At 40.5% G+C, this 21,773-nt stretch overlaps 2 protein-coding genes across 4 annotated transcripts in view; one reads left to right on the top strand and one right to left on the bottom strand.

The window, feature by feature from the left end:
• Positions 1-12,718, top strand: part of polg (polymerase (DNA directed), gamma) — a 21,802-nt gene extending 9,084 nt beyond the window's left edge. For all 3 annotated transcript variants that reach the window (XM_061677569.1, XM_061677567.1, XM_061677568.1), the window contains 13 exons: positions 3,153-3,270; positions 3,754-3,819; positions 3,961-4,086; positions 4,151-4,311; positions 5,177-5,230; positions 5,347-5,464; positions 6,746-6,881; positions 8,326-8,572; positions 9,399-9,521; positions 9,616-9,784; positions 10,839-11,047; positions 11,179-11,339; positions 11,814-12,718. In XM_061677569.1, the coding sequence (XP_061533553.1) occupies positions 3,153-3,270; positions 3,754-3,819; positions 3,961-4,086; positions 4,151-4,311; positions 5,177-5,230; positions 5,347-5,464; positions 6,746-6,881; positions 8,326-8,572; positions 9,399-9,521; positions 9,616-9,784; positions 10,839-11,047; positions 11,179-11,339; positions 11,814-11,878 (1,753 nt within the window). In that variant the 3' untranslated portion in view covers positions 11,879-12,718. The remainder of the gene's footprint in view (positions 1-3,152; positions 3,271-3,753; positions 3,820-3,960; positions 4,087-4,150; positions 4,312-5,176; positions 5,231-5,346; positions 5,465-6,745; positions 6,882-8,325; positions 8,573-9,398; positions 9,522-9,615; positions 9,785-10,838; positions 11,048-11,178; positions 11,340-11,813) is intronic.
• The window catches only part of fanci (FA complementation group I), a 22,173-nt gene continuing 12,081 nt past the window's right edge, over positions 11,682-21,773 (bottom strand). Inside the window, exons 23-37 of the mRNA XM_061677566.1 lie at positions 21,035-21,214; positions 20,761-20,927; positions 20,598-20,668; positions 16,487-16,603; positions 15,441-15,492; positions 15,244-15,371; positions 14,181-14,246; positions 14,001-14,085; positions 13,712-13,893; positions 13,222-13,278; positions 13,079-13,138; positions 12,907-12,975; positions 12,294-12,389; positions 12,108-12,209; positions 11,682-12,025 (exon numbers count right to left, since the gene is read on the bottom strand). Coding sequence (XP_061533550.1) covers positions 11,966-12,025; positions 12,108-12,209; positions 12,294-12,389; positions 12,907-12,975; positions 13,079-13,138; positions 13,222-13,278; positions 13,712-13,893; positions 14,001-14,085; positions 14,181-14,246; positions 15,244-15,371; positions 15,441-15,492; positions 16,487-16,603; positions 20,598-20,668; positions 20,761-20,927; positions 21,035-21,214 — 1,492 coding nt within the window. The 3' untranslated portion in view covers positions 11,682-11,965. The remainder of the gene's footprint in view (positions 12,026-12,107; positions 12,210-12,293; positions 12,390-12,906; positions 12,976-13,078; positions 13,139-13,221; positions 13,279-13,711; positions 13,894-14,000; positions 14,086-14,180; positions 14,247-15,243; positions 15,372-15,440; positions 15,493-16,486; positions 16,604-20,597; positions 20,669-20,760; positions 20,928-21,034; positions 21,215-21,773) is intronic.

Below are 21,773 nucleotides of genomic sequence, written 5' to 3'. Positions count from 1 at the left end.
AGCGTATAAGGATCAGGCACACATGGTGCCCTTTGTATTACAGCATTGTTTACCGCTTGTAAGTCTCGCACCATGCGGCTTCCTACAGATTGTGGCGGTTTCTTTAGTGGGAATATTGGAGTGTTGCATGTCGAGTTATCATATTTTACTATAACTCCAGCAGCAATCAAATATTAAATTACTGGTTTGATGCCTTTGTATGCATCCTGTTTCAATGGATATTGTCTCTCACATGATCTGTATTCAGTTTTTTGCCTAATTTGTACTTCCTTCAACAAATCTTCCTCCTCCTCAGTGAACATTAAGTCTCATTTTTGCTGAGAATGTAGGTGTATCCCTTCTTGTGCCTGAATTGTCCAAAATAGTACCTTTCTTTCTATTCCTGTTGAGGAACTTATTTCTGTATTGGTTGAAAAGGTAACCCAATCAGTTGCTCTCTCACCATGTTCAACTATTCTCCCTAAGTCTTTCCATTTTTTTTCTTTTTTTTTTTTTCTTTTTTTTTTTAAACAAAAAGATGTGGGGTGGAGTCCACATTCTAAACAGTGTTTCCATCTTTTCATTTAATGTTACTCCTGCAACTGCTGTACTTTCTGTATCAGTGTATAAATAAGTCACAGTGACTCTGGCTGGTGTTATTTTTGCCAATTTTCTCTCATATTCCACATCTGGACCAGGTGTACCTTTTGTACCAGAGTGCAATATGCAAATCATTCTCTGACATTTTGTCTTGTAATTTGGGGATCATCTTTCTCCCTTCAGTCATTAATGCTGTGACTGTTTCTTTTATATTTTATTATTTTATTTTATTTATTTTCCAGCATGGAGGGTGTGATTTCCATACTCCTCCTCCAAGGTGGCTGTAGGCAGGCCAATGTAATGTTTGTTAACCCAGCTGCGAATTGCGTCTTTTGAACCTGCATGGAGAGCATTATTCAACTGCTGTTAAAATGGCTCATTTACATCTCCATCCTCCTGCAGGCTGCTGTGTGAGTCTTGAATACAGTTGTCATTCTTACTCTGTATTCCTCAAAAAGGCTCATCATCCTTTTGTTTAACTCTTATTTCAGTGTAATTTGCGCTCTGTCTGAAACGCTGGGTTGCTCTGGTAATTAATCCTTCCACCCGGTGTCCCAATTTGCGACTATCATGGGCCAAAATCCCATTTGCATCTCTTGGATTCCATGGTCCTCTAATATTATGCCAATCTGGACCCATGGCCGTCATCCACACTTGTTGGACTTTTGCATCATTTAAGTTATATGATCGCCTTAAATTTTCCAGTTCCTCAACAAACTGGTTTATGTCTGCTTTATGTGGTGTCAGTCCTTCTCATGTGGAGGCGGTGGTAATTTAGGATAAGGGGAACAGTTACACCTCCCCTGTTTTCACTTACTCCTCCAACTCTCTCTTCTCCTCGACACTGACCCTGTTCATTATCCTCCTTTCTATGGAACATTAATTGTTCTTTTTCCTTCTCTACATATTCTCTCTTTCTTTTCACCTTCTTCCTTTCTTATTTTGTCTACATTCTCTTTCAGTATTCGGTTTCCTCAAAATCATTTTCCTTCATTTTTTTTTAAGGTTTTTCTTTTTTTCTTTTTTTATTTATTTTTTTCTTTTTTAATTGATTCCTGCAACGGGGCTATTTTTTGTGTATTTAAACAACCATTAAAGCCGTGTTCAGTTATCCATGTGTCTAAATATAAAATTTTATCAGGATCCTGTTTCATGAACTTCCAATCTTTACACTGCAGTGTATCCCTGAGTTTTATTTTACTACTTCCTTTCCCCATTTTAAATAATTTGGTCCAGTTTGTCAACACCTAGGATGTTCTAAAAACTGGTTTCTTATCAGTAGGACAGCAACTAAAATTTTCTGCAGTGGTAATTCTCACTTCAACCTTTTCAGGTGGAGAATTCTTGCCTTCGCATCCACACCAGTCTGCTGTTTACAATCCCACTGTTTTGGTATGGAATGAAAAACCTAGTGGTTTCCCATTTGCCGGTTACACTCTCATTCAAACAGTTTTCATTCACACTGGCTCGTTAGAGGACTCCACCGTCCTATACGGAATTTAACTACGTCTGTCAACAGCTCGTTAGAGGACTCCGCCGTCCTATAGGGAATTTAACTACGTCGCCACGAAACTTTCCTAGTTTCTTTCTTACCCGCCATTGACTAGTATTCACAGGGTTTGTCTCAGGTTTCGCAAACCTTTTTCTTATTCATTCATACCTTTTTTTTAAAATAAAATCTCAACTCACCCGTCTGTCTTCTCAGAGTACCGTCAACCTTTGGATTCCAGCTGGCGGGCCGATTTCAGTCCCGGAAAGGGTCTTTTGGACTCACTTTAAATGGAGTCCGCCATGGTCTTTATACTGCAATCCACCCGCCCGCTGGATTCGTCGGGTATGTTGGCATCCGGCTCGAAGGACCAAGTAAATGTCAGGTTAAAAACACCTAAAACACTTGTATTAAAAAAAATAAATAAATAAATAAAACATAGTTTTTTTTTTTTTTTTTTTTAAAACAAGACAGACAGAGGCAGTTCAGTTTTCAGACTTGCAAGGAGAAGAGGACGAGAGTGTACTAAGTTACAATCTCCAACCCTTTCTAAGTTCACTCTGCCGTACCCTCTCTTTTTATTCCCTTGGGGCAGTTCCCTTGTTACATATGAGTTACAACGTCAAAAAGGTGGGGGCATACATGCTTGTTGCAACTCATGTGATCAGCACATAACACTCTTTGTTGAGGTTGAGACAGTAGAAGAATTATATACTTCTTATCAAGACACAGGAAACTCCTCGGCTCAAGTTTGTCCTTACACCTGCAAGGACATGACTCATCCTGTGGGAGAAAGCTTTGCACGCAGTGATAAAACATTTCTCTAATCAGAAGTAAGGAGAAAAGCACAACACATGATAACTTATTTACATTTTTCCATCAACTTCCTTTTTATTAAACAGGTCATGAATAATTTGGTTGAAACATAAAAAACACTTTCATGGCATTTAGGGGAAGTACATGTTCGTTATGTTTCCTAACAATTATTAGGGTGTCCTCGGAAAAACAAAAAGTTTGAGAATCACTGCTATAATTAATTAATCCAGCCTCTATGGTATGTGTTAAAGCCTTTTGTCCTCTGCAGAGAGATTGAACGCATTTACAGAGAGTACCGTGAGCAGAACAGCAAGGGGGGTCCTGAGTATGTGGACTGTGTACCATCAGATGACCTTATCTGGACAGACAGTGCTGTTTGGGCAAAGGTAACAAAGCATGTCATATGACTCCAATGTGATGGGCAAGAAAGTAAACCATGCTGCACACTTTTCTATAAACTATCGGTCTATCCGTCCTTCAATTTTTTTCATAGTCTTCATGAGTTGAACTTGTGGGTGAGCTGCACAGCCTGGACCGAACAACCACTAACCAACCATTTTACATTCACATCTGTGGACAATTTAGAGTCTTCAAATACCTCAACATGCATGTTTGGGGAATATGGGGGGAAACCGAAGTACTCACAGAAAATCGATATAAGAATGTGGAGAACATCAAGTTCCACACAGGGGTGCATGAGCTGAGGTTTTAACCTTGGACCTCTTGGGTGTGAGGCAGGCATGCTAACCATTAATCCACCCTGCTGCTTCTATAATCAATTCCATTTAAAATAAAATACATTTTCCATCAACAAGATGCTTAAATTGACACTAAAGAAAATAATATGTGTTTATGCATTTTTCCACCAGGTGGAGGAGTATGGATCACTGGAGAGACTAACAGAGGAACATGGAGTCAAAGCGGTGACAAATGGGGTATCCAAATTGTTTTCTAACTACCTTTGTCCTAATTTCACAAATATGACCATCACATTAAACAGTATTGTTACTGTTTTTACATGCCAGCTCTCGACATCAGCGCTTGTCCTCCATTTGTTTTTCTTCTTGATTGTACAGAAGCAACATCTTAGCCGCAAGACCAATGCTGCCCCAGAGGAGAGTCACTGCCACTATCACCAAGGAATCGGCCCCTACAACGATATAGACATACCTGGATGTTGGTTTTTCAAATTACCACATAAGGTAAGGTGCTTAATCAGTAAGTCACTGGCGTTGTGTCGCACACTCAAGAGACTGTCTGTTTCAGGACGGTAATCAAAATAATGTCGGCAGTCCTTTTTCAAAAGACTTCCTGCCTAAGATGGAGGATGGTACTCTAAGAGCAGGAAGGGCTGGGACCAATGCAGCTCGTGCGTTAGAGATCAACAAAATGATATCCTTCTGGAGGAATGCCCATAAACGCATAAGGTATCTTTTGTCACTATATTATCACATTTGGGGATGTTTGTACTGCTCATCTGTTCATCGTCTTCCATGAACCAGGAGATAGCCTGATAACTAACACACAATTACAAAATTTTACTTTCACGTTTGTTGACAGTTTGGTGGCGGTCTGGGCTTAATTGAATCACATTCTAGTTATGCATGGTAATTGCAGCGTTGCTTAAACAAACTTATGGTGACCCAATGGGTTTTTACAGTATTTTATTTCTAAGTAAACACTACTCACAAAAAAAGTTGGGGCTATTTGGCTTTTGGGTAAAATTTCAGAGTGAAGCTAAAATGCACTTTAACCTATACCAGTGAGCTTAATTTGACCTTCCCTAAATTTTTGAATGCACATGTCAAACTGTTCAATATTTCAGTACTTTTTGCGCAACTTCTTGTTCTAACAAGGAGCTGTATGGCAACATTTACAACAGAGGAATCAACCAATACATTTCTTGATTCAATTAAAATTGTGTTTCAAACAGTCCTCTTCACCATGTCACATTTTGACATCATGAGAACAGGACAACACCTAACTATTGAGCAACAGTAACTCGCCATTGCGAAGCTTCAGCCTGGATGTTCTCAGGGGGAAGTGGACACTGAGCTTAGTGTGTCATCAGTAGGTTACAACAGAGATACACAGAGACTAAAAGAGTCACAGAAAGTCATAAGAGTAAACGTCAGTGGAAATGTATTGTTTGCTTCATGGATCATGGATCTAGCCGATCTGCTCCTTGTTAGGGAGTTTGCCCTTCAGTACTACTGAAAAGCTTAAACTGCTCTTGAAAGTATTTGAATTTGAAAGGCATCAATGAAACCTAATTCGATGGTCCTCTCGTAGCTCCCAGATGGTGCTGTGGCTACGGAAAGGCGAGCTTCCTCGTTTTATGAGCAGGTTTGTCTGCTAGAGCTGCGTACATCTTTATTGAAAAACAAAGTTAAAGAAAAAAAAAAAAAACACTGCCGGCGGTACTTCATACATGTTGTTTTTTTTTCGGGCGGTTTCCAAAGGCACAAGGACTTTGATGAAGAGGGGCAGTACGGTGCTATATTACCTCAGGTGGTCACTGCAGGAACTGTCACACGAAGGGCTGTGGAGCCAACATGGCTGACTGCCAGTAATGCACGGGTAAGACACACATACGCGCACCACGAAGGGAACTACACAAGTCAGTACCAGAACAGACATGGTCTCATGATGTACAGTGGCTGCCATTTCTAAGCTATATAAGGCTGTGTTCTGAATCACTCCCTGTCCACTATATACACGTACAGAGGCTGAAATAAATATTTAACACGTCACCGTTTTTCTTACTAAGTATATTTGTAAAGGTGCTATTGACATGAAAGTTTCACCAGATGTTGGGAACAACCCAAAAAATCCATAGGTACAAAGAAAGTAGAACAAATAAGATCATAAATTCGTTTAAAGTTTGCTGATCAACATTTGGAGAAGCCAGTTAAATACTGGGAGTATATAGTCTGGTCTGACGAGAGCAAAATTGAACTCTTTGAATGCCATAATGCACACCACGTTTGGAGGAGAAATGGCACTGCACATCACCCTGAAAACACCATACCAACAGTGAAGTTTGGAGACGAGAACATGATGGTGTGGGGCTACCTTACAGCAAATGGTACTGGTAAACTTCACATTGAAGGAATGGATGAATGGGCAAATGTACAGAGACATTCTTCACAAAAATCTGCTGCCATCTACGAGGATGATGAAAATGAAACAAAGGTGGACATTTCAGCAGGATAATGATCCAAAACATACTGCCAAGGAAACTCAATTGGTTTCAAAGGAAAAAAAATAAAGCTGCTAGAATGGCCCAGCCAATCACCTGACTTGAATCCAATCGAAAACCTATGGAAAGAACTGAAACTCAAGGTCCATAAAAGAAGCCCACGGAACCTTGAAGATTTGAAGACTGCTTGTGTGGATGAATGGGCCAAAATCACACCATAGCAATGCATGCGACTAGTTTCTCCATACAGGAGGTGTCTTGAAGCTGTCATTGCAAACAAAGACTTTTGCACAAAGTATTAAATAAATACTAGTCGGCGTGTTCAATACTTTTTCCCTGTGTCATTTCACATTATTAGACACAATACTTAATTTCTGAGTTTATTTGTTCTACTCTCTTTGTATGTATGGGTTACTTGGGTTGTTCCCAGCATCTGGTGAAATTTCCATGTCAGTAGCACCTTTTGGAAATATATTTAGTGAGAAAAATGGTGATGTGTTAAATACTTACTTCAGCCGCTATATTGTGAATGTGCCATTTTGTAGTGCTGTTCAAATGTGTAGTGAATAGAAGTTATCTGCTATACAGTGCCTCTTGAAAAGTAGTGCACAATTGATGGTCACTAAAAAAGCATTATACTGCATGTTTTGTGTCCTTAGCGGGACAGAGTGGGCAGCGAGCTTAAGGCGTTGGTGCAAGCCCCACCAGGTTACCACCTGGTTGGAGCCGACGTGGACTCTCAAGAGTTGTGGATTGCAGCTGTGCTCGGAGAGGCCCACTTTGCAGGCATGCACGGTGAGATTTGGCATCCGTTAATTTTCTATGGCGCTTACCATGATTAAGGTAATGAGGGAAGCTGGATCCTTTCACAGCTGATTTAGAGACAGGGTACACCTTGCACTGATCACCTGTCAATCATACCACTAACACATAAATGCGACCATTCACACTCACATTCACCCCTTCAGGGAATTTAGTCTTGGATGAACCCAACACACGTTTCTGGACGTTCATTGTTTGAGCCCTAAGTAGTCTTTTATGAATATGCCTCTGCCAACATGGTAGCGCGCCTAGTCACTTAGTAAATTCTCATGTAGTCAGATGACTTAAATTTGGGGAACATAACATTTATATCAAGTGCAATTTGGTCAGACCATAACCCACCCCTGCCCCTTTACAGGCTGGTGAAAATAGGCGCTAGGCATGATGGGTGCATCACATAATCCCTTTCTCTTCTTACCCTGATGCACCCACCTCTCAGAGGTCAATATAGTCTCAGCCTATCCTTTTCTGATTGGGTCATAGACCAATCTTTGGGACCTAGCAAATCAAATTATATTTTGGTCTGACTGCTAAGAGGTTCTCTAAACGCTACACATTTTAGTCTCAATCCCTTCATTTGTTTTTGTTGTGTGCATTCATATGCATTTTTGGCTGATATTACTGTATGTCTATTACAATAATCAATAAAGAACTACAAACATCAGCGATAGTTAACTTCCTAGTAAATGAGTGAACCTATAAATTCAACAAGCGATCAAATAGCTATTTATCTCACCGTATGTTCCACCCCTTTTTAGATGTTATTCAACTGCAGTTTTTCTTGGAAACTTATGACTAAGGCTCTCAGCAGTTAATGTTTTTAAGAGTTTTAGTAGTTTGAGCAGTCTACTTAGTTGTTCTCTTTACTTAAAGGTCTTTATCATATACACTATCAAATATAAGTTGACTAAAAAAACTGCAAACTCGTTGCCTTAAAAGTACTGTAATTAGTCGTGACTTAGAAAAATAGATTTGAATAGCTTATTTATTGTGAGTGTGCAATACTCAAATTTGCTTAAATGTATTGTATGACTAGTGTAATTTGATTATTTTGAGTGTGCAGTATTCATTAATTTAATTAAATTAGATTAACGTAATCTATTTATTTTAAGATTCCATTGCTCAAATCTGTTGAGTTCTGATAACTATTTTTTAAAGTAAATGCAACTGAATATTCAGGAGCTGTGAATGCTTGAATCTATTGATCTTATTTATTTTAAGATTCCATTGCTCAAATCTGTTGAGTTCTGATAACTATTTTTTTAAAGTAAATACAACTGAATATTCAGGAGCTGTGAATGCTTGATTATCTTTATGGTGGATGAATAAAACTAAAGTCAACTTGTCAGAATAACTAACACCTGCAAGCCAATCATGCCACATCTTTGTCGTCTTGTAATAATTCTGTGGGGTTTAGGTTGTACGGCCTTTGGCTGGATGACACTTCAAGGAAAGAAGAGCCAGGCCACTGACCTGCACAGCCGTACTGCCGACGCTGTGGGCATCAGCAGGGAGCACGCCAAGGTGTTCAACTACGGCCGCATCTACGGTGCAGGACAACCCTTCGCGGAAAGGCTGCTGATGCAGTTCAACCATCGCCTTAGTCAGACAGACGCTGCCAGTAAGGCCAGACAGATGTACGCTTTGACAAAGGGGTTACGCAGGTACTCTCATTTATGGTACAGCGATACCTTGACTTAACAGTTTAAATCATTCCATATCCATGCTCTTAACTTAAATCCCTTGTCTCGAAAGTCAACTTTCCTCATCAAAATGAATGTACGGTAAATGCCATTAATCTGTTCCAGCATCCCCCAAAAAGAGAAGTTAGTATTGTACTGTATTCAAAAACAGTAACTCTTACAATACAATATGTAAAGGAAGAAAGGTTTCCCTAATTGCGATACTTTTACTGAACTTCATCTATTAATTTGTGGGTTTTTTGCCCTTTTTACCACGCTTTTCTCATTTTAAGAAGCTTCTCCATCTTTTTATCGACAGACGTCCACAACTTAGAATATTTTTATTTATGCCCTTGGCTGGCGTTGTAGCAATTTATCCTCTCTCTCTGCTTCAGTATAAAGAATTACGCTCCTACTGCTTCGCACATGGTTTTCCATTATTTCAAACTTTAAATTCAATGGACTTCTTCCAGTTCTTCTCAGCATTCACCCATGGTTGGAAAAAGAAGTTTGGCAAAATATCTGCACGAAAATATGCAAAATGCAAGCGCAATGCACAACAGACTCACTGCAAGGTGTGAACTGATGGTGGCCGCATGTTGTGAAAGTCACTGCCCCAACCTAGTGACGGACTCTCTGAGGCTTACCCAAAAGTCAAATTTTTGCTCACAACTCAAAACACTAAATTGATGGAACTGCTTGTAACTCGAAAAAACTAACTTGGGGCACTCTTAAGTCAAGGCACCACCGTATGAGTTAATAGTTGATTGTGGCCGTGTGACGCATCTGTGTGTGTTTTTTGGGCCAGATATGAACTATCGGACGAAGGTGAGTGGCTGGTCACTGAGCTGGGAATTGAAGTGGAAAGGGAGGAAGATGGAAGCGTATCCCTCCAGGAATTGCGAAAGATTAGTAGGCTGGCCTCACATAGGTGAGAGAAATGATCAAACAGAACCTCAGTTTTGTGCTTCTCAGTGTTCATGTATTGTTATTGTTGTCTTCTGCCTTTTTACTTGACCTATAAGCTCTCGGCGAAGGAAGTGGGATTTGGTGGGCAAACGGATGTGGTCAGGAGGGACGGAGTCGGACATGTTCAACAAACTGGAGAACATTGCCCATTCAGCCCAGCCAGCGACACCTGTGTTGGGCTGCAGGATTAGCAGAGCTCTGGAGCCCAAGGCAGTAAAGGATGAGGTGAGCTAAGGGACGGACCAACACCGAACAAACTAACAGTGGAGGAATAATTTTTATATATATATATATATTTTTTTTTTTCCTTTTTATATATATATATATAGGAAAAAAGGGAAGGATCATTTCATTGAATCATTCCTAAATATATTTCAAGATTGTACTTTTTACTTTTTTTTTTTTTAAGCTAAGAGTACACAGTAATTCTATACATATATTGAAGAGGTCCATCTCGACAAATTAGAATATCGTAGACAAGTTCATTCATAATAAAAATAGACAATAACAGAAAAATAAATACAGTGGACCCATGCATACGACACCTGCGGATTCACTTATTCACAGGTTTTTAGTTGCATTTTTTTTTTTTGATTTATTTTTTTTTGTTGTAATTTACAATTCTAATGGTCACCAATTCTTTGCAGATTTGCAATATTCGGTCTCAATCCCCCGCGAATAACGGGGGTGCACTGTACTCAAAAGTATTCCTACCTGAATAATTACCCCAGTACAGTAACGGTATTTGTACTTTGTTACTTCCCACCACTTAGGAAAATACTTCTCAGAAGGCCTATTCCTAATTCCTACATTAAAAGTAATTTTGGTGGTTCTTATGTAATAACATTTCTTGAGATGGGAAATTTGGGGTAAACTGTAATCATGATAAAAAATAAAACCATTATTTCACTCCGTATATAAGTATACAGTATGATATTCACTTTTGAACTGCTAAAATAAAGTTTTCCACTAATGTGAATAATATATACACATATTCTACAATGAGTGCAAATTGTAAAGTATAAATATGGCTTTAACAGTGTACCTACCGTATGTTAAGCATGATTGGTTATACATAATATAAAATGTAGCAGTTTGCTGGAATGTTCACACAGTGGAGCTATTTGAAGTACAATCATGTATTAAAAATAGCTGTTGCACTGTATCCCTCGTGTAGGTGTACCTAATGTTATGGTCATTGATCACAGAAATGCCCATCATGTGGTCCAAGTGGAGCGATGCGAGATTTTACATTTATGTCGGGCTTTCCTTGTGTCAGTTCATCACCAGCAGAGTGAACTGGGTGGTCCAGAGCTCGGCAGTGGATTACCTTCACCTGATGCTGGTGGCGATGAGGTGGCTCTTTGAGGAGCACGACATCGACGGGCGCTTCTGCATCAGCATCCACGACGAGGTGCGGTACCTCGTCCGCAGCGAAGACCGATACCGAGCGGCATTGGCGCTGCAGATCACCAACCTTCTTACCAGGTCTGAGCTGTTGGGTCAGGGTCAGCGAGGCCTTATCTGCTGGCCTACATTTATAACCAAAATTCTAATATTTGTTTCACGGAATTGTATTAATTTATTCCTTATTGTTTTACTACTTCTGTCTCCCGCAGGTGCATGTTTGCACATGCATTAGGCATGCAGGACCTTCCACAGTCGGTCGCTTTCTTCAGTGCAGTTGACGTAGACGCTTGTCTGAGAAAAGAGGTCACCATGGACTGTGTGACCCCCTCCAACCCCGCGGGTGTGGAACAAAAATACGGTCTTCCTCCTGGTGAGCCTGAAACTGAATCCACTGGCAGACAATTATTTTTCACATCGAGTGCTGCGAACTGCTAGCCATTCTAGCAGAGTGCAAGTCGTGTAGCTGAATGAGGTCACCAAAATATTTAGATAAAGCTGTCAGGATGATGCAAAAATAATTCACTGAGTGTTTTCCAAAATGTATAATTTTTATCTTTGTGAAGGCAGATTGGATCTCATTAGATTGTGGCATGACTAACTCATTGATGAAGCTGCCAATTAGCACAGTCATTAACTTGGTAAAAGTTGCACTAGTGCAAAATGATTACAATGCCAATGATTCTGTATATTACAGTTTTAATATCAGCCACAGGAGAATTTCTACAAGTCAAATTATGTGTTAAGAGAAACATAAAACATAAAAACATAAAATAATTACAAAATATAGGGTTTCTCTATAATTAAATAATAGGAGAAAACATTACTAAACAAGATGTGCTTTCAGGTGAAGCCTTGGACATCTACCAAATAGTTGACATCACCAAAGGTTCCCTCAACAAAGGAAGATAGAGTCTTATAGAGAGGCAAAGGACACTTGGAATGCAAAATGGAGAAGGCCCCTGCAAGCTGGCGGTGTGTGTAACCAACAGGAGCAGCTCATTGTTTTCGCTTCTTTTTTGGGGGTTCTTGAGTCTCTTCTGCCTCTTGTGATGCAACCTTAAAGGAACAGAAACAAGTACAAACAGTGAAAGCACACACCGGAACAGTGTGATCGCCAATGTATGGAGATGACACTTACCGCCACAGTGTTGTCCTGCTCCTGCAGTGCTGCATCCAGAGTAGCAGTATTGATGCGGAAATCTCTCGAGGTGCTCAATTTCATGTATTGCATCAGATTTACCTGGACAATGCACATATGGTAAATGTTGCTGAAATTAGTCCCATTTGTTTTCTTTACACATTTTCCACAGATGCTCACACATACCTTTGACTTCTTTGAGAGTGTAATGAGGTATTTCTCGTACTGTTCAATGCTGAAGATCAAGTTGGGAATGGCCTTTGTCTGACGCAGAAGTTTTGCCTACCCAGAAAGCGAGATGGGTGTAGTCACGTAATCCTTTCTTTTGAAATGTACATTATACAAAATTATACACACTTTATTTTGTTTGAATTAAAAATAAATTGTTTTATCAAACGTATCATGAGGTATTGACTGAATGGGCATAAGGCTAGATGAATTGGTTATCAGTTGTGTGAAGATGAGCAGTATAGAAAATGAAAGGATGCATCTCAACTACCGGTAGATTGCGGCCTATAAAAGGAACAACATGACGTCAGCTATGGAAAGTTGAACAACTAGACAGACCTACTCTAAGGCATTACTGTAGCGGGGTAGCATTATTGCACTTAATAGGATTCTAGAACACTCAGAGGGAGAGTTTCTCATCCCATTAAAACATGTTTTTTTATTGATAGTTAGTCTTGTGAATGCGCCCAAAGTCAGATGGGATTATCGAAGAAGATTGACGGAATTGATTGATAATTGTCCCCTCTGGTCGAACAAATAAATTTAGCCCATCCCTTATACAAGTCCTTACAGTCGCAGCAGTGTTCACTTCCTTCTTCTTTTTCTTCTTGTCTGCACCTCCAGCACTTGACTCTCCACCCTGGAGAAGAATTAAAGGGACATTTACCAACACTATTTAATAGTAAACACCTGGCTTACAAACTATGCAGGGACTGGTTTTCAGAACTTGAACTCGTTTGTACCTGAACGTATGTGATGAAACAGTAGCATTGTGGAGTCAGATGGGAGCCAGACAGCTTGACCTGCTCAGTGGCAAAAAAGAAATACACTTAAGCATAATATCATATGCAGTATTAACAAAAACAACATTGTTGCCAAGACTTACCAGCTTCTCAAAGCGTGACGGTAATTTACTACTCTGACTGGCACAAACTTGAATGTACTGAAAAAGTGAAGAAAATACATTCATATCAAACTTGGTACCCTATATTTATCGTTGAACTATATAATAATAAGTAGGGTTGCAAATGATTGGAAATGTTCCGTGGGAATTCAGTGTAATTTAATGGCAATGCATCGTATTCAAGCATAAATACGAACATTTTGTTGAGTCGTAAGCAGACAAATGCAAAATTGATGGCTCCCGTGGCCCACATGCGAGGGCAAGTGAATGCTCATAACTCACAAAAACTTAAAAGGTTGGGGCATTTATAAGTCAAGCCACCACTGTACTTGGAAGAATTTATTTATTTGTCAGGGTTATGCTAAAATATAAACGCTATTTAAGTTCCTGGTTTATTCCCATGGAAAGGTTCCAACTGACAAATTTCCAGAATTTTGCAACAATAACTAATAATAAGGAGACAAATACACACATATTTTACTAGTGTGGTGAGGATGGTGTAAGTGCGACTCAGCACTCTCAGCAATGTGATCGTGCAGGTTCCGAGGTGCAGTGCGGTCTGGACCAACTCATTTAGTGCCGTCAGAAGGCTTCCAATCTGCAGCGTCACCGCTTTCTCTGCGGGATCCTGCTGGCCTGCAGACTGCGTGCCCTCTTCGAATTGTCAGCAACATAACAAAGCCCCAATAAATGTTTGCATTATTCACCCTTCAACTCTCAACTTCATGCCAGTGAGCGCATCTGTGTGAAAGGCTCCCTACCAGGGCTTGATTTGTGACTTCTCCTTCTTCCAATCAGCCAGTCCACTTCATCTAGCACCTTGTCCACTTGAGACAGGACCTGCAGCTGGAGTTAAAGATTCCAAACATAATGTAAATTGTGACAAAGTGACTGAAGAATGAAAGAAAGAAGGGACAAAAAAAAAAGGGGAAAGCACTTACTGTTGCTGCTGTTGCTGTTTTCATGTTGACAATAGCAAAGCGACACTGCTTTTCTACCTCCACATCCTGGTAAGAAAAAACATATAAAATGATGCAGCTCCTATTGTAACTTATAGGTGTAACACACAATGCGGCTGTGTATCCATCTGTACATCAGCTTTTATACAACCTGTCCTCATTAGGGTTGCGGACTGGTCGCCGGCCAATCGCAGCACATACTGTGTGACATACAACCAGTCACACCCTTGGGCAATTTAGAGTCTTCAATTAAGTTAACATGCAAAGAATGTGGGAGGAAACTGGACTCCCCACAGGAGGGAGAACATGCAGACACGCTAACCACTAGTTCACCCTGCTGTTCATCCAAAAAACAATATTCTAGAGGTGCAACAATTAATCAACTGACAAATAATCAATGACAACTATTGTGATAATCAATTAATTGTTTAGAGACCTGGTTTAACTGAAAATTGCAAAAATTCCTTGTAATTTCAGTTTCTCAGCAGATAATATTCTCGGATTTCTTTAGTCCTCTATGAAAGTAGAATGATTATCTATGTTTATTCAAAATAAGACATTTGCAAATGTTTAATTTTACTTTGGAAAACAATGATCAACATTTTTGCCAATTTTCTGACATGTTTCGGTACAAACCAGAAACTGAATCATAATCAATTAATGTCAATGCATTTTCTGCACTGTCCATTTCAAATAATGCCCTGTTTTTTAATAAAATGGAAATAAAAAAAATGTTTAATCTGACTCAATCTGGTTAATTGAAAAAAGTAATTGACAGATCAATTGATTAAAATAATCGTGAGTTGCAGCGCTACAATATTCCTGATAATTTTCACGTGCTTGTTTTATCCGTGCAAATAACAGCACCAATCTACACTGAAATATGCAGCGCATTAGCGTTAACTAAAGTATTGCTCTTAGCCCAAAAAGTGACGATGCGGCAATAATGTCATGGCATCACCATGTCTAACAGCAAAGTATGGAATTCATTCTCTCCGTAGCATTTCAGCTTGGCAACAGCATCTCACATGAATTGATGACGTACCTGATCAATATCGCCGAGGTGGCTATGGATGTCCTGGCAGAGTTCTAGCAACAAGCTGGCAGGGCTCTTAAAAAGAACATGCAGGCTGAAGAGAAGCGCGAGCAGCCCTTTGGACAAAGCGGAGTCCTCTAAAACCAAGGAGACGTTTTAGTGCAACCTATCAAAACCAAACGACAATTGCTGATTTGTTGACTCACCAAAGCTGGTCTCCTTGCAAATCTTCACAGTCCAAGTGATCATCTGAACAAACTGTTTTTTTGATGCGGATGTTATCAGTCCTAGCATGTATTTGACTTATGAGCATTTCATCATAGAGCGAAGGTCAGCAACTGGCGGCCCGTGGACCATAATTGGCCTGCCGCCAATTATATCTGGCCCGTCAGATGACTTTGATTTGAAAAAATATTTTTTATTTTTAGTTTGATTAAAAATCTGCGCTCGGCTCCTAAAGCACTCCCTTCACTTCCATGTTCCAGTATTAAAGCACCTGATTGGCCGCATAACCACTGTGACGTGACGATGTCATAAGAAATACACCGATTGGCTGATTTACCCACGTGACTGTCGTTCAACGTGAAAGTAATGTCTGCAAGATGGGGTCTGCACCGGCTGTAACCGTTTAGATAAAGGGGTGTATGTTAATTGAGAGGTGGATCGACGTGATGAACTATTCTTGTTTTCTGTGAAGTTTGATGTAAACCTGACAATTAGTTCTCTGGGTGATCAGGAATGAGATGGCTCGAGCAGACGCCACCATTTTAAAAAAATCGGAAAATGGCCTGTTTAAAGATTACATTTTCATCTCAACTAATAAGACAAACATATGGGCATTTTTCTACCAAAGAGTCAAGGTTTCGTTCACAAATTTCCTCTTGATTTAGTCGATTTATGGACAACTTAATCCTAGCCAAATCATTACAGTAGGCCTAAATGTCACTGAAACGACTGATACATTAATTAGGCTCAGAGAAGTGTTCATCATTTAAAATGGCAATTATTTAACCGTTAAGTCCTAAAAGACAGCGTGTCTCAGTGATTTAAGACATTATTATGGCCAGGTTCATTAAATTATGTTTTTGAACACGATACAATAGTATTAATGAGAAAAAGGGTTGCTTATTTTAGGAGGAAAAGTAGGGTTTGCCTGACAAAAATGTCCTTTTGGCTCACGATTCAATTGTCAGGAAAACAAATGTTACCCTGGGCCGACGTTAGTTGCCGACCTCCGTCATGGAGTACGTACCTGCTGAGATGAGGGCTTTAGCTGGAGTGAAAGCACACTCAAGATGCTGACCAATAGCTGAGCTTCTTTGCTGTTAAATTCCTCCTCTCCTCTACTCAACTGGGCAAACAGCGCTCTCTGTTGACAAAGAAGACAAAAAAAAAAAAAACAGATACTGAGCAGAGATGTTCAAAAAATATACTGTACATTTAGCCATCTGTTTTCTATATTGCTTATCCTGTACTGAGTCACGGGGAGCTGGAACTGCTAACTTTGTGCGAAAGGCACATTTTCACATAAAAAAAAAGAGAAAATATGCAATTTCTCTAATGGTTTTAAATGTCCCCCATACTGAAACAGACACGCTGAAAGTCCTGTTTTCAAAACGTTATTTACAATTTTACACATTCATAGTAAAGGCAATCCTTATTGACAACAAATGGTAATGGCCCATTGAAACACACTTCTTGCATTTGCCGGCTCAGCAACTCCGTACATCAGTTGACTAAAATGCATGTGATATGGTGTTCATTCACTAATGAATTCCATAGACACGCTGTAGGCTTGAATTGCTTGTGCTGGGACCACTAATAACAACGCAGGTTGTATTACGATATCAACTCACAGGTTCTTACAGGTGTTTAGACACTAAAAAAAGAATCCAACCTCACCACTTGTCAGTAGCACTTGCCTTGCTCGTTTCTCACCTCCTGTTCTGTCCTGTCCTGTCCTGTCCTTTTCTGTCCTCTCTCATCTTGTTCTCTTGGTTAGTTGTTGCATGTGTGTCCCCCAACCACAAATAAGAACACGATGTGACTGTTGTAACGTTACTTGTGGTGAAATATCAAGACTGTCTAACTCTTGCTCTGCTGTGGTTCGCACCCCCTGTTCTCCTTGTCCGTTCTGTCCCCTAAGACCCTTTTCTGTCCGGCTGCATTATCAATAAACACCAGAATAATGATAATACAAAATAAGCAAATGGAATATTTCAAACCAGCACAAAAGGCATACAGATCCATCATCCTGCATGGACATCCAGTTGAACAGGACAGGTTTGGGGTAAAAAAAATTTTTTTTTTTAAATAAATAAATAAAAATAACAATAATAATGAAATACACTTCTTGCATAATAGTAAATTCAAAAGTAAGTAACAGTAAAGACATATGTTAAAGACATAACAGCTTCAAAAAATCGTGAGTTGCACAATTTAAATGTCTTGCCTTTCAAACACTACATAAATGAGTAACTACTGATTAAATCCATTACAGTCTCGTCTTTACTGTTATTACGATTGTATAAAGACATGCAATAGTTCCAACACTGATAAATTCATGCATATACATAGTCATATCTCACAAATAAAACCCATTTACTTTGACATCTGCTATTGTGTGAATCAGAATCATCTTTATTTGCCAAGTATGTCCAAAAATGTGTCTCAGGTAGTTGGAGCCGCTCTAGTACGACAACAGACAGTCAATTGACAGAGAACACTTTTGAGACATAAAGACATTGCCAAAAAAAAAACATTCACTAAAGGGTGAGCAGTAAAGGGTTGCTAGTTATCTGGTAATGCTGGTACATATTTATTTTTTTGACAATTGTGCAAAAAGTCCTCTAGCACTTAGAGCAATTTGAATGACTAATATTGCAATAGTCCGGTGCAATCACCATTGTGCAAAGGGCGCCGAGACTTCAAGGAGTGTATGCGGTTTAAAGTGACGAGTAGTGCGATCATCTGGGACAATGTTGATTGTGCAAATGTTGCAGATACTCCTCAATCAGTGTGCAAATGGAGCAGATGCTACTCTGGCATGAGTGGCCAGTATTGGTCAACAACAGATATGCAAATAGTGCAGCGTGGCGAGACTACTACAGTGAGTGCACGAGTAATATATAATTGGCCCCACAGAAATGTGACAATGAACTCAAGTCAAAAAATTGCCAGCATGTTGTAATGGAATTGTAGGTTAGGTGTTGAAGAAGTTGATCGCAAGAGGGAAGACGCTGTTGGAATGTCTGCTAGTTCTAGTTTGCATTGATCGGTAGCGCCTACCTGAGGGAAGGAGCTGAAAGAGCTGGTGACCGGGATGTGGAGGGTCCGAGAGGATTTTGCACGCTCTTGTCTTAGTTCTGGCAGCGTGCAAGTCCTCAAGGGTGGGAAGGGGGCTACCGCCAATCCTTTCAGCAGTTTTGATTGTCCGTTGTAGTCGGAGTTTGTCCTTTTTTGTAGCAGCACCAAACCAGACTGTGATGGAAGAACACAGGACTGATTCGATGACCGCTGTGTAGAACTGCCTCAGCAGCTCCTGTGGCAGGCCGTGCTTTCTCAGAAGCCGCAGGAAGTACATCCTCTGCTGGGCCTTTTTGAGGACCGAGTTGATGTTGGTCACCAACTTTAGGTCCTGAGCGACTGGAATTCCCAGGAACCTGAAGGTCTCGACGGTTGACACAAGGCAGCTGGACAACGTGAGGGGCAGCTGTGGCGAAGGATGCTTCCTGAAGTCCACGATCATCTCTACAGTCTTGAGCGTGATTAGCTCCAGGTTGTGTCGGTCGCACCACAGCTCCAGCCGCTCCGCTTCCTGTCGATATGCGGTCTCGTCACTGTCCTTGATGAGGCAGATGACAGTGGTGTCATCTGCAGACTGCAGGAGTTTGACAACCGGGTGCGTTGAGGTGCAGTCATGTGTGTAGAGAGAGAAGAGCAGCAGAGAGAGGACACAACCTTGGGGCGCCCCAGTGCTGATGCTGCGTGTGGATGAGGTGGCCTCCCCCAGCCTGACCTGCTGTGTCCTGCCCGTCAGAAAGCTGTAAATCCACTGGCAGATGGCATGTGAGACGCTGAGATGGAGAAGCTTGGTTGAAAGGCGTTCAGGGATGATGGTGTTAAACGCTGAGCTGAAGTCCACGAACAGGATCCTCGCGTAGGTCCCTGCACTGTCGAGGTGTTCTAGGATGAAGTGCAGTCCCATGTTGACTGCATCACCCGCAGACCTGTTCGCTCGGTAGGCAAACTGCAGGGGGTCCAGCAGGGGACCTGTGACACTCTTGAGGTGGTCCAGCACGAGACGTTCAAAGGACTTCATAACCACAGATGTCAAGGCGACAGGCCTGTAGTCATTCAGACCCGAGATTGCAGGTTTCTTGGGGACTGGAATGATGGTGGAGCGTTTGAAACAGGATGGTACTTCGCACAGTTCCAGAGATCTATTGAAGATCTGAGTGAAGACTGGCGCGAGCTGGTCCGCGCAGACTTTGAGGCAGGATGGGGACATAAGGTCTGGGCCTGCCGCTTTGTCAATCTTTTGTTGTTTGAAGATGCGTCTCACATCCTGTTCATGGATGGTTAACGCAGAAGTCAGAGGTGTGATTGTGTTCGGTGGTGTGGCCGGATGGGTGTGGGGTGTGAAAGTGTCCTTTTCAAATCTGCAGTAGAAGGTATTCAAGTCGTTGGCTAGTATGCTATTGTTCTCAGCTTGGGGGGGGGGGGGATCGTCGCTTGTAATTAGTCAGCGATTGGAATGCATGCCAGACTGATTTCGAGTCGTTAGCGCTAAACTGTTTTTCCAACTTTGCTGCATAGTTCCTTTTTGGAATGTTCATTTCTTTCGTCAGCAGGTTTCTAGCGCGATTATACACATCCCTGTCCCCGCTCTGATTTGCGTCCTCCTAAGCTTGGCGAAGCTGCTTAAGTTTAGCAGTGAACCTTAGTCTACGCAAAATGGCTGCGTGATCTGGCACTTCAGCTCACAGATCCCTCTGTAGTACATAATGGACACCTAATGGTGAAGACATTTTGGCATTCAAAGTTTGAAAAATATTACTTTAAAACTGTCAGGACAGGTTTAAAATAATAAAAAAAAATAAAAAGGAAATATTACTTAGAAACAATTATGACCTTATGATGGATAACAACCACCAATAATTCACATAGTCATAACAGTAACATTAATTGATTTCAGTGGGCCATGTCTTCACCGTTATTGATCAAACTGTATGAATATGACCCATATAGACAAAAAAAAAAAAACATTCGAACCTTTGGACGATTTAGAATCTTAAATTAACCATTTTTGGAACACGGGAAGAAGCCAGTTAGATAAAAACACATGACTGTGAGACATTTACCTGAAATTGACGGATGTAACCGTAATTCATCTCTTCACCATCTTCTGGCTCAGCAACATCCTCCAAGTTGTCTGCAACGTACACAGAATGCAATGGAATTATGGTCTATTGTTCATTAAATTTGAGTGAGTGTTTCGTTTCTGTTTAAAACTGCGAGTCCAACCAATGGAAGAGAGAAGCTTAGTCATCTTATCAGGATAGCGCTGCTGGCAGGCAGTGAATATCCCGAGAAGACCTTCCAGGCTCAACTGGGAGAGGCTGGAACGCTTTTCTTTTTTCCCAGCATCCTCCACTGCACTGGGGACGTTGATATACCGCCACATAAGCACACTGTAAAATGGTCACTATATTACAGACGAATATCTTGGTGGGCAAATGTCGAAACGAATCGTCCCTGAGTGCATACTTAATGCAATCAAAGGATTCCAGTTTCCTACCTTGTCATTTCACACCAGAAGCGGAAAGTCGAGTCTGAACTTTGTCCATCGGGGCCGTCTGTAACGCCGGTATCTTCCAGCTGCTGGATCTTCTGCACAGCCACGGAAAACGCGTAACGCACAAACTCTCCACTGGAACGCAGCACGCTGAGCGCCTCCTCTCTGCTCTGAGAGCTGTCTCTGGAAACAACAGTATTATATCCTTATTACCACCACCAAGGACAGTATGTTTTCTTTGACATGGGTTTGTTTGTTTGTGTGCAAATTCCTGGCTGCAGTTATTTATTTATTTTTACACAACAACCTGGATTTTATATGACCAGCAGGCATTCTTGGAGACAAACTATACTGTTTAAAAAAATAATAATAATAATACTAACTGTAATTTCGCATTGTATAATGCACACCCATGTATAATACACCAACCCAAAATTGACCTCAAAATTATTGAAAAGCCATCTATTCATCATGCATTTTTACAATGCGTGATTTTGTTTCTACCCATATAATCAAAACGAAGTATTATCTGTATTTTGTTAGTTTATTTCAAATATTTTTTTTAAAGTTAAGCACATTATTTGAACACATAATACTTTGTTTTTACTTACTTGCTCTTATTTGGAAATTCACAGCCCTACTTTTATTTAGTGAATGAGAAAACACACAGTTGTGCTCATGTTTGATTACCCAGGCAGAATTTGTAAGATGGGTACAATTCTTTAAAGAAAACATGAAGGGC

The sequence above is a fragment of the Phycodurus eques genome, chromosome 5, assembly GCF_024500275.1.
Source record: "Phycodurus eques isolate BA_2022a chromosome 5, UOR_Pequ_1.1, whole genome shotgun sequence".
In the NCBI taxonomy this organism is placed as follows: domain Eukaryota; kingdom Metazoa; phylum Chordata; class Actinopteri; order Syngnathiformes; family Syngnathidae; genus Phycodurus; species Phycodurus eques.
Note: the sequence above shows the minus strand (reverse complement) of the source record. Positions and strands in the feature narration are given on the sequence as shown.